Here is a 19,458-nt window from a genome sequence, read left to right on the forward strand (position 1 = left end):
TCAGACTTGACCACATGTCTTTAATCACAGAACTGGAAGGCAGAGGCAGGCGGATCTCTGTGACTTCCTGGCCAACCAAGACTTCATATATACTGCTCGCCTGTAATCCCAGCACCGGGGAGGCAGTGATGAGAGGATCTCTTGAGTCCACTGGTCAGCCAGCCTACCTCAAAGAGAAGCTCAAAAAATAAGGCAGAAAGCAAGTGAAGACACCCAACGTTGACCTCTGGCCTCCGTGAGCACCCCCACCCCCAAATGCACAGGCCTGCTCCTGTGTTTCTGTGTTATGAATTAAGTTTTAGACCCACTAAGATCACTGAATCTAGTCCAGTGGGGCAGTTTGGGTTCTCTTCTCCCCCCAACTCTCACTGCTTTCAGGATTCAAAAAGAAAAGGCTGTGCTTCTGTTACATTAAAAGGTTTATCAAGGAGAGTCAAGCAGCAGGACCCAGGAGCAGATCACGGCTTCCCAGCAAGGCAAGGGGAGCAGGGTCACTTGCCAACATGATGCTGGGCCACACTCTGGCCTGTGGGGTAGGGGGCAGTAACTCCCGGAGGATGTAAACATAGGTGAGTGACAGGGCAACCCGACCAGTGAGTCTGGCCACACAGGGGGGCAAGAGCCCCGGTTTGTTTCTGTCAGATTTCCCACTGTGCAATGAGAATGTTTTGAGAAGACTAAGCCACAAAAATAAAGGTCCTCGGGACCTGGCCCTGCTAGGAGACTGAGCACTTACTGCTGGCAGCTTTTGAGAGTTCCCTCCAGAAAGACACAACCAGGGCTCCGTGCTCTGTGGCTTGAGCACCTTAAGCCTAGAGAAGGGAAGGCTGCTGCATGGTCCCCCAGTCAAGGAAAAGTAAAGGGGTCCCCCAACCAAGGTAGAGGGGAGCCCAAGGCCTACAGGAGGGAGATGGCCTGCAGTCCCTCCTGCAGAGGCATGGGTAGGGCAGGGAAAGCCAGGGACCATGGAGCGATGATGATCCCTTCCCTCTGTCATATAGATCAGAACCCACAGAGAGGGCACCAAACTTGCTCGGGAATGTTAAGAAAGGGCTACATCCATCCTCTCCCCAAATCCCCTTCACTCCATTTACTGTCTTCTGTAGGTCCTTGTAATTTGTCAAGATACTGCTGGAATGTCGTCTACTCCATGAAGTGTCCCCTGACCAGCAGAGCTCTGTGGTCCTTTGAGGAGTTTCCATGACTCTTTAAGCGTTATCTGCCATACTCCATTGTCTGATATCCACTTTGAGAAGTGGCTCTTCCGGGACAGGCCCATTCCATTCCAGCCTTGGTCAGCAATGTCTCAGTCAAGGCCACAGCAATCTATGGAGTCCACGGAATGAACAGGGTGGAGTGGCCAGTTGAGCGTGCACAATAGGCTCCAGAGAAGCTCGATCTTTAGGGGCTGACCAGCAGCCCAAGCTTTGGCTCAGAGGGCTCTTCTCTCCATTCACCCATCTCTAAAGTGAGGGAGGACTACTCCGGGGGTACACTCACCTCACCCACACCAGGGCTCCCGAGCCACTGCTGGTGTCAGGGAGGCTTGGAGCGGGGTGGACGGCAGTGACAGGGTCTGGGTAGGGAGAGCCTGCGTGCGTGGTGAGAGCCCGTCAGAGGTGGTCGTACATGTGGAGGGTCTTCTCCAGCTGCTGGCCCACCCGCTGGTAGAAACGGATCTGCTGGCGCAGATAGCTTTGCATCATATGCTTGAAGTCAAGCTCTCGGCGCTGGTGGAAATGGTTCATCTCGGCCTGCAGGGCGAAACCTACTACACGGCAGCGCCTGCGAATGCCGTCTGCCTCTTCCTGAGCCATGCGGCCCTCATCACTCATGCGCTGGCTTTCCTTCACCTTGGCAAAGGCACCTGGCAGGACAAAACACAGGACAGGCAAGTTAGGGCTTGGATCTCCATCATTCACTTCCCCCTACATCCATCCCTCTAGTCGCACAACAGGGATCGACAGTCCTACTGGATCCATTAAGACTTCACTCCTAGCACCCCAGCATTCTGGGAGGCAGAGGCAGGTGGATCTCTGTTCAAGGACAGCCTGGTCTACAAAGTGAGTCTAGGACAGCCCAGGCTACACAGAGAAACTCTGTCTCGAAGGGAAAATAAAAAGGCTCCTGGCTGTCTCCATCAAAGCATTAGAGGTCTCACTGTCTATCTAGCCTTGGTCTCTCTCTTCCAAAGTGTGCCCTATGACCTCCGAGGCTTCCCAACACCTTCTGTCTTAGTTATCACACTTTGGCTGCCTGGCTGCCCCTGAGTTGTTAGCTGAGTGAGTTCAGGGACTGTCATGTTCCTCTGTGTCCCCAGTTCCCACAAGGCCTGGCCCAGACATGGACACATCTGCTGAACTGACTCATCTCATCCCTGAGTTGCCGTGACAGTGACATCTCCCTGATTTGAGATTCTATCTCAGAGCATCCAAAGATATTTCCTAAGCTGGATGTCGTGCCTGGCTCTTCAGTGCCTGCAGATGACAGCCTACACCCAGTCCCCGGCCTAGGAGGCCTCTGGGAGTTGGCTCTTGCACATGTGACTTCCACAAAGACACCACATCCATCCAGCCCTCCCAGTTCTTTCCTGCCTTCCCTCTGCCGGCTGGATCCCTATCCATAATTCAAGGCCTAGAGCACGTTTCACTTCTCCACCAAAGTCTCCCCAGCGCCCCAGGCAGAACGCCTCCCATCCCCAGCCTGTTGTTCTACTGCTGATTCTAAAAGGACACTTTAAAAGGCCACCTGGTATGTCTCCCTTACACACAAGCCCTGCCCACTCCTCACCCCTGTCCCCTTGGAACCAGAGACTGCAATGATAAACAGGTGACAGATGGTCATAGAAAGGGACAAACCTGTGCAGAGGCCTTCATCTGGAAGCCCTGGGATGATGAATCAACAAACAGTTAATGGATTCAGTTCTGAATAGAAGGCATTTGACTAACTTTGCCTTTAAGCCAGTTGCTAAGAAGAGGAGCGAGTGTGTGTGTGCAAGTGTGTGTGCGTGCCTGGCACTCACTCTTCAAAGGACAAAAGGGAGTCCCCAGGGCAAGGGAGCCCTCGTGCTACTTTTCCTTTTGTTGGTTTCTTTTCTTTTTTTAAGATTGACTTCATTTTTTATTGTTTGTATGTTGAGGAGGAGGGTAGGTACGTGTGCGTGCCAACGGAGGCCGGAGACATCAGATCCCTCTGGAGCCCCCCCTGGAGTTATAGGCAATTGTGAGCCACCTGACATGGGTACTGAATTGAGCTTGGGCACTCTGTAAGAGCAGCACACCCCCTAACTACTCATCCACTTCTCTAGTCCTTTCTAGTTTATTAAAATTTACCATTTTATGTGTCTGAGTGTTTGCCTACATGTATGTCTATGCATCATGTATGTGCCTGGTGCCCTTGGAGGCTAGAAGAAGGCATAAGATTCCCTGGAAATGGAGTTATAGAGAGCTGTGAGCCACAATGTAGGTGCTAGGAGTTGTACCAGGTCCTGGGGAAAAGCAGCCAGTGTTCTTAACTGCTGGACCATCTCTCCAGCCCTTCTTTTGTTTTGATTGTCCATTGTTTTGTTCTGTTTTATGTTTCAGACAGGTCACATGTGGACCAAGCTGACCTCAAACACATGACTGAACCCAGGGTCTTGTTCAGGGTCTGCATACATCCCCGGCCTATGCTACCTCTTCTACGTGGCACTCTTCTAATTTCCGCTGAAGTCTTCACAAGTGTTCAAATGTACTGACTGGGCATTTCCTATCTGCCAGGGCTCTGGATGCTGGAAATAACTCCAGATGCCTTTATCAGAGACGCCCTCTCCATCAGCCAACAAGAGCAGGGCTAAATGGCTGCTAGTGGCATTTCATACAATACTCAAATTTAGAGAGATGCTTCCACGGCACCCACAACCTGCAGCCCCAGCTTTCATCTCGTTCAGACCTTCTGACACCTTCCCTCAATTATCACCTGCCTTCCTGCTCCACACTCCAGTTGGTGGAACTCTTTGGGAAGGATTAGAAGGTGTGGCCTCATTGCAGTAAGTGTGTTATATGTGTAGTCCACGCAGTTCCCAGCGAGTTCTCTCTCTCTCTCTTTCTCATATGCTTATGAAGGAGATGTGAGCTCTCAGCTACTGCTCCAGCACCATGCTCCCCACCATGATGGTCACGAACTCTATCCCTCTGAACTGTGAGCCTCAATAAAGTCTTTCCATTATAAGTTGTCTTGGTCATGGTGCCCCATCACAGCAACAGAAAAATGAGACAGCATCATTTCCTCACCTGGTGACTCAATTCTTGGGCCAAGACCAGTGAAAGCTAAGGAGTCCCACCTGAGCAGGCTGCAGGTGTGCCTGTCAAGAATACTTCTACGTTCCATTTTGGACTCAATTTGAGACCCTCAAGGTTTGCCTCCTGCCTTAGCATACTAGATCCCAGGAATGAGGACTTAGAACCTATTAGTTGCAGAGCCCCAGGGTCCCAGGCATTTTTCATACCTTCCCCTACTTAAAACTACCTGTTCTAAATTTAGGGCCAGGCCTGAGTCCTAGTACCAGCTGTCACATCTCCAGAGAACCATCGCTCTGGCTGGGCTGCAAGTGTCCCCTTTGTTAAATGGAACAGATGGTGTACGATGTGATGCTGCTGAAAACTGCTCTTCATAAACTGCTCTAAGAGTTCGTACATCTGTAAAGTGGGACAATAACACCACCAGCTCTACAGGTCCAATTGAATACCCATGAAGTGCCAAGGCCTACTCCTGCCACACACCAGGACCCAGAATGCTTTATGCTTTGCTATGCAAACTGCCTTCATGTATGTGTGCACATACATGTGTGTATGATAGAAACACATCTTATACATGTATGTGTGCACGCATGTTCATGTGAGAGTAGGGATGTATGTGCCATGGTACATATGTGGCAGTCAGAAGGTGATGTTGGGTGTCAGTCATCACTTTCTACTCTGCTTGAGACAATCCCTTCTTTATTGTTTGCTGCTGTACATGCCAAGCACAAAGCCCTGGGAGTTCTACTGTCTCTACTTTCCTTTGCCCCAAAGAAATACTATGTTTAACCACTGAGCCCGGCTTCTGCAAGGGTTCTAGGGATGTAAGCTCAGTTCCTCATACTTATATAGCAATTGCATTACCCACTGAGCCATCTCCCCAGGCTGCAAACTGTTTTTCTTTCCAAGGACTCACAGCAGTTACCAGCCTTACCAGCTCATGGTGACTCATGGCAAGGTAAGTCTCTGTTATAGAACCTTAGAAGGTCCAGGTGTGGTGGAGCGCACCTTTAATCCCAGCACTCAGGAGGCAGAGGCAGGTGGGTTGTTGGAGGCCTTAAGTTCTAGGACAGCCTAGGCTTCGTAATGAGACTCTGTCTCAAACAAAACAAAACACTATCTCAAACAAAACAAAATTTAAAAGCACACAAAGGGTTCCTGTGGTAACATGTATCTGTAATCCTAGTACATGAGAGGTAGAGGCAAGAGGATCAGGAGTTCAAGGTCATCCTTGACTACATAGCAAGGTCCAGTTTTTGAGGCCTACTTCACTTTTGAGAACCTTTCTCAAAAAACAAAAAGAAAAGAAAGAAAGAAGTAGGCCACCTCCGCTGTGGATGGCCTACACCCACACCCAGCATGAGGACAAAAGCAGCACAACTAGGTAAGTTATTTAAGAAAACAAGTGAGACTGGGTGGTGGTGCACGCCTTTAATCTCAGTCCTCAGGAGACAGAGTCTGAGGCCAGCCTGGTCTACATAGAGTTCCAGGCTATATAATGAGAACTTGTCTCAAATAAATAAATACATAAAAGGGGGAGTAGGGTGGTGGTGCATCTGGAAAGAATTGGAGTGAGGGGTGGATACAATCCCCATGCTGTGTGGAATTCTCAAAGAATCAACAAGATATTTTAAAAATAAAGTAGCCTAGGCAGACCAAGACCAGTAGCACATGCCTGTTCTAGCACTCAGGAGGCTGAAGCAGAAAGATGGAGTTTGAATCTAGCCTGGAGTACAAAACAAGACCCTGTCTCAAAAGAGGAGGAGGAGGAGAAGCAGCAGCTGGAGCTGGAGAGATAGTTAAGCACACTTGTTGCTCTTGCAAAGGACCAGAGTTCAGTTGGCAGCCCTCGACTGCCCATAACTGTGGCTCCAGTGCATGCAATACCCTCCTCTGTGGGTACCCTCACTCATGTGCACATACCCCAACACACACACACACACACACACACCCCAATACACATAGTTAAAAACAAAGCTAAAGGAGGAGGAAGAGGGAAGCAGCTGCTGCTTGCTTAGGTTTAAAAAAAGGTTTACATAGGCTAAACCTATCCGTACCCTCCCTACTCAAGAGCTTGCACCTACAGGGACTACCCTGTTTTAGCCAAACCGTAAGCTCCATGGTCCCTCAAGGATAGCTCTGCAGTCCCAGGCCTGCTTCAGGTTCACAAAGCACAGAAACTGAAGTGATGCTAGAGTATTCAGCCCAAGCTTCCTTCCCCTTCTGTATCATCGACCCCAACTGTCCAGTTCTTGGGAAGTTCCCTCCTCCATCTGCCTGATGGAGCAGATTCCAACATACCTGGCCTCTGTATCTATCTACGCTGCTTATCTGAGAAATTTAAGGGGCCACACCAGCTACTTAGTGATATGGGCTTAAGATTGATCGCTGACCTTGCCGACTCCTAGGAGAGGATCCTGGGTCCTGGCTTGCTCTGGGCAGTCACTACACCCTTTTTTGGTGACAGGATAACCATTACTAGGCCTTTCTTCCCCCAAATGTCCACATGGGCATAACAGGCTGCTGAGCTGAACTCAGCTCCAGTCAGCCTCCATGTCACATCAGCATGGAGACTGAGGGGAGAAAACTCTCCAAGGTCACCTCACGGGTGAGGTCCCTTCAAGCCTGGTTTCCCTAGCCTGGGCCTCCCCTAACTGTTCCCTTACATGCTCACCCTTTGTTCAAATGTCTAGATGGGCTAGCCAGAATCCTGGGATCCAGGACCAAAAGTCCTGTTACTGTCTCTGAGGAAACACTCTATCCGCAAGGCTGGTCAACAGGATGCTCTCAAGCTGCAGTTTCCAAAGCCTGCCCGGTTCTTAGACCAACTCCAGGCTCTCCTCTCTCCGTCACTCTAGACTCAGGACAGAGCTCAGAACCTAGAGGAAGAGGACTTGCACTACAGAGGGGCTGGATGATCAGGGAAGTGAAGGAAGTGAAAGGAAGCACCTGCTTTCAGGCTTCAGGTCTCCCCAGCTGCCCTGGCTCTAAGAAACATCTCAAGTGGAGAATGAGACATGGCCTTTCCTACCTTTCTGTCTACTGGAGAGAAAACGGACAACGTAGCTTTATTCCCTTCTTCCTGCATGAAAGCCCGGGGGCACCGAGTGTGTGGACATACAGCTGCCCTATTGACCCAGCTCCAGCCTAGGTGAGAGTCTCTAGCCACTGAGTCGGAGCAGCTGTTTAATCATTGTGCCCAGCCTCTTACTGCCCACACAAAAACATGCCATCCAAGGAGCTGGTCGAACCAGCTTTCCCAGGCCCAACACACTGTGTGGCTCCACTTCTGCACAGGGAGGCACCAGCCCTGCCAGGCTGGGCCCCTGCTACCAGCCATCTCCTCTGCCCTGAGTGCAAAGCCAGAGATCTATGGAAGCAGCCAGAGGCAGAGGGCAGGCTTTCCCCAGAAGCCTCTACCTCAAAGGCCTAAGAAATAAAGGTCCAGGGAAGTAAAGGCCCTTCCTAACCAGAGATACAAGGCAAACTGGGTGCAAAGCTGGGCTAGAACTCAGGCGTTGAATCCCTGAGGCTGAAAGGAGGAGAAAGGTAGGTGGAGATGTGAGGGTTCAGCAAACAAAAGAGGTAAAGAAGGTGAAGGGGGAAAGCTGCCTGGAAGCTAGAGTCTGTCTGGCAGCCACCTTCCTGATTAGGACAGGGGCCTGGGGATGGGAGGAGACATTGTTTGCTGTTCCCTACACTCAAGCCAGAGGGCTGCCCAGAGTAAAACTTCCTGACCTCAGAACCCAGGGTCCTGGAAGCCAGCCCCACGCCCTGCATATATTCTTCCTGAGTTACTAGCCCCAGGGAGGGCCACACCTCTGTCTTGACATCTGCTTTCACTAAGTCCCAGGACTCTGGCCCTGAAGAGCCCTTACAGGAGAGAAGCCCGGCTTGAAAAGGGGAGATAGATTGGCCCACGTGAACAGGGCCCTGGACCCCTGGTTATATGCCCCCCCTGCCCAGCTTAGTGCCCCATGTGACCCAGGATGAGTCACTTCGCTGGCAGTTCCTTAACAGTTCCAGCAGCAACAGGCAGGGGCTCATCCTGTCTCTCCCCCACACAGAGGGCCATAAGAACTGAAAACATGATGAGCCTGGGAGGCTGCCAACACGAATGTGTCCTTGGGGAGCTGGAAGGAGGAAGGGATAGTCCCAGCTGAGGCACAGACTCGTGTGCAACCAATCTGCTGTGGACGCAGACTTCTTCATCTGCAAAAAACGAGGACAGAGATCCTCCTGCACTGATAGTGGCTAGCAGACAGGGCAGAGGGGGAGTCTGGGCTCAGATGCTGCGAAGGTAGGAGTGAGCCTACGAGATGGAAAAGACAACCTGAGTGTGCTCTTACCTGTGTCTGTGTCTTGGTCCTCCTGGACCCCGTGGGTTCATACAAGGCAAGACATGAGACCTAGTTACCTCTGTATTCCCAGAACCCAGAGGGTGTTTCATACATGATGATGTAAATGAGACACAGAAAAACAAAAAAAAAAATAAAAATAAATAAAAAAAACCCAGAATGGACAAGTATACAAAGAGCTCAGTGAGAACAACAACCAAAGCTGTCCACACTATTCCTCTGCCTACAAAGCCCTCTCCAGAGAGCCATCTCAATACACTTGTTGAGCTAGTGAAGGAGACAGAGACGGAGACAGGAAAGCGTGAGGAGCTAACTGTTCATCCTAGTACAGGCTGTCCCGTATTCCCAGGGAGCAGCAGAACACCGCACTGGGGAAGGGCTTACCTTTCTGCAGGTGGATAATGTCAGGGAAGTTGGAGAGCAGGCCTTGGTAGAGAGACAGTGTGTCAAGCATTTGGAAGAGGTCATTCTTGGGCTGTTCAGCAAACATCTCACCAACAGTTTCGTAGGTCCGGCCGGTGTGAGAAATGGCATTGTTGAGGGCTTCAGAGCTAAAGGGAGGATCCATCTGGAAGGCATGGCTAATGGCTTGGAAGGCACTTCCTAGCTTCTGGAATTCCTTGCGGAAGCCTCCCACGTGCTTCCGCACCAGCTCTGACGCCACGGTGCTCAGCTGCAGGACACTGTCATCCATCTTCTTACTGAAGGCCTTGAATGCATCTACCCGGCCTTCTACATCCTGCAGATCCTGGTGCTCTGTGGGGATCTGGAAGGTGAGCAGGAAACTGGCACCCACCATCTCATCCTTCTCCGCCCGGCGTTTCCCCATCTTCCACTGCTTGTCATCCAGGCAGCTGAGGAAGTGCTGGAAGCCCTCATACTGGGACAGCACAGGGTGGCTGGTCATGTGGTCCATCCAGAGGATGAGCCTTCGCTTGCGCTTCTCGATGAAGTCCTCCTCGAAGCGGCCCGTGGCCTGCTTCTCAGGCAGGTGGGGCACTGAGATGACCGTGAACTTGTGCAGGAGGCGGTTATAGAGCCAGTCAAAGTGTTTGTAGCGCCGGTAAACGGGGGAGTCAGCATGGGTGGGCGTGAGCTTGTAGGAGATGTAGCTTTTGATGCCTTTGAATTTAGTCTGTTTGGTGGGGTCCTCTATGGAGCAGGCAAATGGGTGGGGGTTGGCCTTCCACTGGGGGCCTCGAGGCCCCATCTCGATGGAGTATGTCTCGGCAATCTTGGCCATCATGGGCACATCACCAAGGATGAAGGCCTCCACTCCAGAGCGCACGAAGCATGAGAAACGATTGAGGTTCCGTCCCACTGCACTGCCCCGCTTGGCGGATGCTAGACTGTCCTGCCTTTCCAGGGGTGCCTTGGGTCGGAAAGCTATATGCTGGCTGGGGTAGGCACCCGGGTAGGAGAGGTTTAGTGGAGGGTGCCCGTTGGTACCCAGGCCACCAGACCGTGGTTCTTCTACCACCGTGCAGCCATCATCCCAGTCATCCCAGTCATCGTCGTCGTCATCATCTTCAAAGCTTCCTTGGTTTGAGAGGAAGCCACTGACCCCACCACTCCTGGCCGGACCAGCCATACTTGGGCTGTTATACAAACTCACCTGGGTGCCCAGGGAGCCTGCGGCGCTGGTGCAGTAGTCCACATGGTTGGTGCTGATGCCAGGCCGGACAATCTCAACATAGGAAGCAGGAAAGAGCCCTGTCTCCCCGCGGCTGTTCTGACCCTGCAGCCAGCCGTCCAGGGAGGTCTCACTGAAGATAACCAGGTCTTCGTCCTGCTGGATGCTGATTTCCTCCTTGTTCTCACTGTGGAAATCATAGAGGGCTCGGCCTTTCAGTGCCATGGCTAAGCTACTGTCAGGTCACGACTGGGAAGAAAACGTCTTGCCCAGACCCAGGATGCTCATCAGGATATCCAAAAATATACTTGCAGCTCAAAAGTCCAGTACACCCGACTCAGCATGCACAGGTGCTGTCTAGCTGCCTTCTCTTCAAAGAAATGTCCATGGTCTAGAAACTGCCTTATCGGGCATTGGGGTATCTGCCTGTAAGCAGGGAGGGGTTGATCATGGCCACAGTCTTTCTCCTCTCCCTTGCAGCCCCTGAGAAGGAGAGAGTTTTCTCCCTCCTCTCACACCAAATAGAAAGGTCAAATGACCTGGAGAAACCAGCTCTGCTAGAACAAGAAAACGACAGACGGACACTTTGGACTAGAACAATGTTGTACAACAGAAGAGAATCACCCGCAGACCACGGTCCCAGGAATGCAGGCAAGGTTCTGCCTGTCCTGGCTCCCAGCTCCTACTGGCTGCTCCGGCTTTGGGAGGCTCTCACATTCCTCTGAAGATCTGCTCCTTCCTCTCTTCTCTCCTCCTCTTGAAGGCCACCGCGTCTTCAAGAATCCAGAAAATCCAAGAGGGGCAAGGAGAATAACAGCAGAGTCCTGAACCAATTCCAAGGGTGGATGTGTCCGGCCTCCAAACGAGCCAGGCCAGGAAAACAAGGGCCAAAGCTTGCACAACCGGCCGATAACTACTGGACCTACGGGGTGCGACCCAGTCTCTTCTGCTTTGGTGCCCTCTTCTCGCCCTGCAAGTGGCCAGCCCCCACCCCAGAGAGCAAGGGGGCGCGACAAGCTGCTAAGAGGACTTCTGGCCTCTTCTCTCCCCCCCGCCCCCCCGCCTCTTTTGTTTGCCTAATTCCTCGGCAGTTTCGGAGTACGAAGCTGACCCGGATCGGAGTCCCAGAACCCCTGTCCAGAAGTAACGCTGGTGGAAATCTCCACCATCACCACCCCGCCACTGCTGTGCCAGGGAACACTCAACAGTAGTTGGTAGACGGAGGCTCCGCTCCGTCGAACAGATGGCGTGGCCGGCTGTTTGTCCTACCGTCCGTCCGTCGGTTCGTTCTCCGCGATGCCCTGTGGATCCGGCCTGAGGGGGACGAGGTGAGCCCCAGCCACCTTACCCCGCACTTGCAGCCCCTCAGCGCTGCCAGTGGGCAGCCAGATCCAAAACAAACAAACACCGCACCCCCCCCCCGCCCCAACCAAAAAAAAAAAAAGAAAGAAAGGAGTCCAGGAGGTGGCGTCTCGAGGAAGGAGGGGAAAAATGTAGGGGAGGTGAGGGGTGGAGAGAAAGAGGGAGGTATGAAAGAGGGAAAGCAGGCTAGGGAATTGAGCAAACTCCACCGCACTTCCGCGCGTCCCGGCGGGGCAGCGAGCGCGCGGCTCCGCCCTCCCGCGCCAGGGTACCACCTCCGGCCTTCCGCCCTCCTTTCTCTAGGCGGGCGCCCTCCCTCGCGCAGGTTCGGTCCGGGCGACGGGGATCCAGAAAATGGACCCCGGAGTCGCGAGCTGCGAGCTTTCAGCAGCCGAGGTGCGGGAGCGGGGAGCCACCTCTCGCCCGGGTTGGAGCGCCACGCGGGGGAGCTCGCCAGCCGCCACCAGGCTTCGCCTCCTGGATTCGGTCACCCGCCTGCCTTTTCCGTGACGCAAGTGCAGGAAAACTCCGAAAGTTTGCAGAGCGCGGAGTGGCGAGGAGGGGGCCCGAGGCTAGGAGAACGGCGCGGGCTGCCGGGGAGCAGTGCTGCGGACTCCCCTTTCCCAGCCTCCTGTCCCGTCTCGCGCTCTCGGGTCAGTCTCGGGGCTAGCACAGCTCCGGGATTGTTCTCGGAGGGGGCGGGGGGCAGCAAACTGCGGCCCTGGTGTCCCGCTATGCGAAACCCGGTGCTGTGAACCTGATAGGGCGAGGAGCACCCCTGCGTTGGGCAGCTTTCTTAAGTGTGGGGGTTGGGGAGTTGCGCAGGACCACATACTTCTGAAGTGACAAGTGACAAGCTTAGCCCTGGGCGGGTTCTGAGTTGCTTTGTCCTTTCGCGGGAGCCGGATCTTCCATTCTGGCCAGCGGCAGCAAGGAGAGAGGAATGGATCTGGAAGATAGCCTCCATTTTCCACGACTCTCCGGTTTATACAAAACGAGGTGAACTCTGATTAAGACGGGAATTGTACTGAAGTTTAGAGCAAACAGCGCATCATTGCTTCCGTGCCCCTCTGGTCTTTAATTCACACAGCCTGTCTGATTTCAACAAGTTAGGTATTTCAAACAACAGATTTACCGAGTACCGATAATTTGCCAAGCCCCTGGACCGCAAAGAAAACAAAGAAACTGCTTATCTTCTGGAGGCTCGTAAGTGTCTTAGGAGATGTTCCTGCCTAGTGTGGCCAGAGAAGACGCCTGGGAAGGCGCTTTGCCAGCCTGGGTGGAGCACATCTAGGACGTCCTCAGCAGTGGAGGCGGAGGCAGGCGGATCTCCGAGTTTGAGGCCAGCCTGGTTTACAGAGTGAGTTCTAGGTCAGCCAGGGCTACACAGAGAAACCCCGTCGCGGGGGCAAGGCGCGGGGAGGACCTCCTTTTCCTCCTGGAGATGTCTGAGGTCAGACAAAGATTTGAGCCCAGACCCTTTCCCATGGTGAGCACTGGAGCCTTGTTTAGCCCTCTGGCTGGAGCTTCTTACTCCCCACTCCTATTGCAGATTAGCTGGTATAAATTAGTGCTGCTAAAGATTGCCACTTTTGGCTTTTTTGAGGAACATGATTCCCAAGGTTCATTTTCGTTGGTAAAATCTGAATTTGACTCCCTATAAAGATGATGCAAGAGGATCCTAAATTTGTGGCCATCATAGTGAGTACCAGGCCACCAAATAAGAACTTACCAAAGCTCTGGCTGCCTGCTCTTTACCACATGCCTTACTCAGTTGGCTTTTGGGCTCTGTGAGGAGAGTCACCTTCATTCCAGCAGCTTGCCTTTCTTTCAAAGGCAGGTGAGGAAGGGTATACATTCACATATCCTGAGCCTGGCTTGTGGCTCATATTGAAATACCATACCGGGGCATACCTTCAGACTGTGTGGGAAACGCCACTCCCACACACCCCACTACCTTGATTGCCTTTTGTGTGTGTTTGGACTGCGGAGTGAATCTAGGGACTCAGGCATGTTGGGCAAGCACTGTATCACTGAACTCAATGTTACCTTTTGAGTTAGGTCTCAGTACATTGTTGCTCAGACTGGCCTTGAAGGGTTTCTGTATTTCATACACACCTTTTTAGAGTCCTTCTGGCTTCAGTATCCTGAGTAGTTGTGATAACAGGCTTGCTTCCTGTAGTGTCTTTCTTTTGCTTCCAAGCACTTAAGTCACACATTTAAATGACAGCCATCTTAGACTTATGTATGTTTTGTTTTTTTTCCTAACTTTTAGGGGCTACTCTCTTTTCCAAGTTCTTAGGAAAAATAAGTCTTTCAGCCTACAGAAGTTTCCAGAACCTCCATCTTCTACTCACTAAATTTCAGGGGTCCTCCTCAGGTCTAAGGGTAACACCTCATGATTGCTAGGAAACTGCACTGACCGTTATGATTTTCCTGCACCCTGCTCGTCTCTTTGAAAAGGATCTCTTTTCTTTTTTACTGTTGTGTTTTATTGTTTATCAAGACAGAGTTTCTCTGTGTAACAGAGCCCTGGCTGTCCTAGACTCCCTTTATAGAGTAGGCTGGCCTCGAACTCACAGAGGTATGCCTGCCTCTGCTTCCAGAATGCTGGGATTACAGGCGTGTACCACCACACCCTGCTAGGATCCCTTTCTTAAAATGGCCTTCCTTTAACCTTACTTTTTTGTATGTATATGTGTGTCCTGTGTATTTGTATGTATGCAAGTAGAGACCAGAAATGATCTTCAGTGTCCCTCCTGGATTGCTCTCTGTCTAATTTATTGAGGCAGGCTTTCCCAACTGAGCCCAAAGCCCACAGACTCAGCTAGTCAAGTCTCTGCCTTCCATACATCCTGAGATTACAGGTGGGCCACCACTGTTATCATACATGCCATTCCAATAGCCTGCTTCTAAGTTGCCTAGCAACCTCTGACATCATCACCTGCTGCCGCCAGATGTGAGCCAGGCCTGTAAAGGGGACCCAGTAGCCTTTTTCTCTTTCTCTCTCCTCTCATGCTTTTCCACTGTTTCCCTGCCTCTTTTTCTCTCCACCCTCATGGCTCACTCAGGCCCCAACTCCTCTCCCCGTCTCTCAAACTTGTTTGTATCCGACCTGTTGCATGTCATGCAATTCCTTACGTATTGTAACAACCACACTTCCCTGCATTTACGTGGGCATAGTGGGATTGGAACTCTAGTCCTCAAGATTGAGCCCCAAAACATTTGACTTGCCACACCACCCCTCTAGCCTTCTTTTCTTTCTTATTTTTATATATTTAGATGAGTCTCACTATGCAGCCTTAGCTGTCCCAGAACTTGCTATGTAGATCAGGCTGGCCTCAAACTCAGAGATCTGCCTGCCTCAGTCTCCCAAGTGCTGGATTAAGATCATGAATCACTATGCTGGATCCTTTCTTCCCTCCAATTGGAACATGTTCTTTCCTGCTAGGGTCCTGATTCGTCTTTCTCCCAGGCATGAAGTGGAGTTTCGCTGTTTAGGAGTGGGGAAGGAAGCCCCAGGAAGTGGCAGTGTGGCAGTAACACAAGAAGCGGTAATGAGGACCTGCAGTGGAACAAGGGCAATAGGCTGGTGAAAAGTGACCCTGGGGTCTTTAGGGGGGGGCAACTAAACTAGAATGGTGATCACAGATTTGCGAATATTTTCTCAGAGGCTGGGCATTGTGGTGCATACCTGTAACACCAGAATTTGAGAAGCTGAGGCCACAGTACCAAAACAGTTAACATGGCCAGGCTTGGTGGCACATGCCTTTAAATCCAGCAACCTGGAGACAGAGGCAGGCAGATCTCTGTATGTCTGGAACTAGTCGGGTCTGCAAATCAAATTCAAGGCCAACTAGGACTACGTGGTGACATTCTGTCTCCAAACAAACAGGAGTTAAAATGGCAGAAACAAGCATGAGACATGAGGAGGAGGGAAATGAGGAAGTAGATCAGTCCAGCTGGCCTACCTGCCTCCTCTTCCTTTCAGTCACATAGCAACAACCCCTATAACCTTTACTCAGAGGCAGATAACAAAAACAAAAGGAAGAACTCTTATATATTTTTTAAATTTTTTATTCTTTGTGAATTTCACATCAGGAGCCCTAACCCCACTCTTTTCTTGTCCCTTTGTGCCCGTTCTCCACCCTCTTTGTGCCTCTTCTCCACCCTTGCAACTTCACCCTCAACGGAAAACAAAACAAAAAAGAAACAAAAAAAAAAATCTCGCCTTGGAAGCTGCAGTGTGTCACTGTATGTCCCACAGTTACACCCTTTTGTCCCTACAACTTTACTTGCAAATGTTCATGCAGTGAGTCATTGGTCTGGTTCGAGAGGCAGAGACGGGGATCTCTGTGAGTTTGAGGCCAGCCTGGTCTACAGAGTGAGTTCCAGGACAGCCAGCGCTAAAACAGAAAAACTCTGTCTCAAAAAACAAGCAAAAATCAAAAACAGTTGAGATGGGCCAACTCAAGGCCTTGGATCTGGCCTGGCTGGAAGCTGAGTTGGTCAGCCCACCAGCTCTCCAGCACTGCCCTGGCTAGTGTTGCTCACAGACGCTGCAGCTGATGAGGAGTGGGGCCTACTTTCCAGTCACATGACCTGTTCCCAACACCACCAGCACCAGCACCAGCACCAGTACCACCACCACCCCGGCCCCAGGGCCACCTCTGCTATGCTTCTGAGTGCCTTAGCCAGTGAGGGGCAGGATGAGCTGTGGGCAGCCCTTGGACATACACATGGTCTCAGGTGTCGGTCCCGACCAGGGATATCTGAATGGCCTTAGGCACACAGCCCTGCTGCATGGCCATAGGCCCAGACCAGGGGCCAGAGCCCACAAACACAGCAGTTCTCTGGTCTCCAGTCAGGACATTTTTGGTGCATGACTGAGGGCATGGATTGAGGCCCCTATCTCTAAACTCTCTGGCCTACTTTTATCTCTCAGCCTCATCATTCCTGCCTGAAAAGGTGGCTCTGACTGCCATTTAGGGGCTTGGGATGCTGTTTATTTGTGTGTGTGTGTGCACTTGTGTGTACGCACGCACACCAGAGGACAATTTGTGGTAATTTTTCCTCTTCCTCTAACACGAGGTTTCAGGGATTTAAAAACAGCTTTTCTCTATATATCCCTGGCTGCCTGGAACTCTCTATGTAGATCAGGCTGGCCTCAAACTCACAGCAATACATCTGCCCCTGCCTCCATGGTGCTGGATTTAAAAGCACCTGGCATTATTTGGACTTTTAATAAATGTTTCCAACCTGTCATCTACCTAGTGGAATTTCTGGCCTTAGTTCTGCTTCTGTGATCCATACAGGAACTATTCTGGCAGATCTGCTTGAACTTTGGACTTTCTGGGCAAGGATTTACCAGACTGAGATATCTTCACCCTTTCCAGACAAAAGGGTTAGGACTTGTACTTACACTCCGAGTTTCTCATAGTCGGTGGGTATCATTAATCACTGAGGACTGATGAAACGCAGAACCTCCAAACCAGCCTGAGTAACACAGAAACGCCTCTAAAACAAGTTAAGAAAGTTAAGAGCCAGGAAAGGTGAAGCAAGCCTTTAATTCCAGCAATCTGGAGGCAGTGGTAGGTGGATTTTTCTGTTTGAGGCCAGCCTGGTCTACATAAAGAGTACCAGGATAGCCAGTGCTACATAGAGAGACCCTGTCTCAATAAAATAAATAAGATGACCATGGTGGCCCATAATCTCAGCATTTTGGAAAGCTGAAGCTCGTTGGATTGCAGCGAATTCAATGGTGGCTGCTGGCCTGGGCTACCTAGGGAGGCACACTGTCTCAAAAAGGTAAAAGGCAGATGTCAGGGCTGCTCCTCATCCTGATTATAGGTTCGGTGTTGCTCCGTACTACTTGGCAGAGAAAATCCCTCTGCTACTTCCAGTGACAGACCTGATGCTTGCTGGCATGAGAATATTCTTCAGCTGTTGGAACCTCCAAGTTTGCCCAGTTCCAATGTTTTTTTAGCAAAGAAAACCCCTCAAAGGCAGTCACTTCTCTTTCTGGTAACTGATATCTGTAGCTATTGAGGGAGTAGACCCTTTTCATTCACAGAAATCTGAGATAAAACTATTAAAGCACTAATCTAGGGCCTGGAGACACGGCCTGACGGCTCTACCTAGAGATCCTGAGTTCAAGTCCCAGCAACCACATGGTGTTACACAAACATGTGTAATGGGATCTGATGCTCTCTTCTGGTGTGCATGAAGACACAGAACTCACATACATAAAAATACATAAATAAATGAATCTTTAAAGACAAAAAAAGAAAAAACCACTACACTAGAAGATGCTCCAAGGTGCTACTTCCCAGGACACGCCTCTCTGACCTTCCGCTGGCCTTCCCCCCCACCGCTTTCCAAACAGGAAGTTCCTAAGTTGGACCAATGAAGAACGGGGGCGTGGCCCGCAGCTTTATTTTTATTGGCTCAGGGGCCTGGGCGGGCGGGGCTTGCTAGGCGGAAGTTGCGCTGCGATCTGAACGTGCTCTCGGATTTCTCAGCCATCCTCCATCATGGTGCGGAAGCTCAAGTTCCACGAGCAGAAGCTGCTGAAGCAGGTGGACTTCCTGAACTGGGAGGTCACCGACCACAACCTTCACGAGCTGCGCGTCCTGCGGCGGTACGGGCTGCAGCGACGGGAGGAGTACACGCGCTACAACCAACTGAGCCGCGCCGTGCGCGAGCTGGCGCGGCGCCTGCGCGACCTGCCCGAGCGCGACCCGTTTCGCGTGCGCGCCTCGGCCGCGCTGCTGGACAAGCTGTACTCGCTGGGCCTGGTGCCCACGCGCGGCTCGCTGGAGCTCTGCGACTCCGTCACGGCCTCGTCCTTCTGCCGCCGCCGCCTGCCTACGCTGCTGCTCAAGCTACGCATGGCGCAGCATCTTCAGGCTGCCGTGGCCTTCGTGGAGCAGGGTCACGTCCGCGTGGGCCCGGACGTGGTCACCGACCCCGCCTTTCTCGTCACTCGAAGCATGGAGGACTTCGTCACTTGGGTGGACTCGTCCAAGATCAAGCGGCACGTGCTGGAGTACAACGAGGAGCGCGATGACTTTGATCTGGATGCCTAGCGAGCCTTCTCGCCGTGGCTCGCCAGCGCAGGTCCCGCCGAGCCGGCGGTGGGGAGGGCCGCCCCTGTGTTCCGGGAAGTCTTCGTAGAATTTGGACCGATAATGAAGTGACCGTTTCTTGGGAGACACTAGGAAGAAGCAGTTTTGTGCTGCCGTGGCCACTATTAAGCTTTTTGTGCTTTAAACTTTGGTATAGAAGCAGGAGTGTTATCCCTTCTTTGCTTTATCATCTAATAGGCGTGTAGAGATGGAGAATGTGAGTTCAGTTTATATATATATATATATAAACTCTCTGTATAAAGTGGTGTGACCTGAATGTGAAGCGTTCATTCCCTCGTTTGAAAAAATCCTTTCCAAATGCCAGTAGATGTCTCGACGACCATCTTTTTATTTTTTAAGATTTATCATTTGTACAGCATTCTGCCTGCACACCAGAAGAGGGCGCTAGATCTCACAGTAAATGGTTATGAGCCACCATGTGGTTGCTGGGAGTTGAGCTCAGGACCTTTGTGTTCTTAATCTCTGAGCTATCTCTCCAGCCCTTTTTTTTTTTTTTAAGATTTACCTGACAACCACCTTGTTAAGTGCTAGTTTTCTAGTTTTTGTCTGGTTGATCTTACTTAGTGCCCTATCTAGCCATGTCACTGATCTTGCTAGCCCAAGAAACCTAATAGGAGTAGGATTGTAGGCGTGAGTTCTGCCTTAGGAGCCTCACTTGGAGGCTGCAGGATGTTGAACAA

General features: G+C 51.4%; 2 protein-coding genes across 2 annotated transcripts; one reads left to right on the forward strand and one right to left on the reverse strand.

Moving 5' to 3' along the window:
- Snx33 (sorting nexin 33) lies at nucleotides 1-12,462 on the reverse strand. The gene is made up of 2 exons (XM_021633563.2): nucleotides 9,020-12,462; nucleotides 1-1,867 (listed from the first exon to the last, which is right to left on the reverse strand). The coding sequence occupies exons 1-2, from the start codon at nucleotides 10,491-10,493 to the stop codon at nucleotides 1,614-1,616; spliced, it is 1,728 nt and encodes a 575-aa protein (XP_021489238.1). The 5' UTR covers nucleotides 10,494-12,462; the 3' UTR covers nucleotides 1-1,613.
- Nucleotides 12,463-18,103: 5,641 nt separating this feature from the next.
- Imp3 (IMP U3 small nucleolar ribonucleoprotein 3) lies at nucleotides 18,104-19,034 on the forward strand. Its single transcript, XM_021633567.2, has one exon. It carries the CDS (start codon nucleotides 18,164-18,166, stop codon nucleotides 18,716-18,718), a length of 555 nt encoding a protein of 184 aa, XP_021489242.1. The 5' UTR covers nucleotides 18,104-18,163; the 3' UTR covers nucleotides 18,719-19,034.
- Nucleotides 19,035-19,458: the final 424 nt, after the last annotated feature.

The sequence above is a fragment of the Meriones unguiculatus genome, chromosome 1 (assembly GCF_030254825.1).
Source record: "Meriones unguiculatus strain TT.TT164.6M chromosome 1, Bangor_MerUng_6.1, whole genome shotgun sequence".
Classification (NCBI taxonomy): Eukaryota; Metazoa; Chordata; class Mammalia; order Rodentia; family Muridae; genus Meriones; species Meriones unguiculatus.

Excerpts from the sequence above, each read along its gene's own strand:
- Imp3 (XM_021633567.2), top strand. The coding sequence starts at position 18,164 with ATGGTGCGGAAGCTCAAGTTCCACGAGCAGAAGCTGCTGAAGCAGGTG.
- Snx33 (XM_021633563.2), bottom strand. The coding sequence starts at position 10,493 with ATGGCACTGAAAGGCCGAGCCCTCTATGATTTCCACAGTGAGAACAAG. Across the intron at positions 1,868-9,019 it reads CATTATCCACCTGCAGAAAG|GTGCCTTTGCCAAGGTGAAG; the intron begins GTAAGCCCTTCC and ends TTGTCCTGCCAG.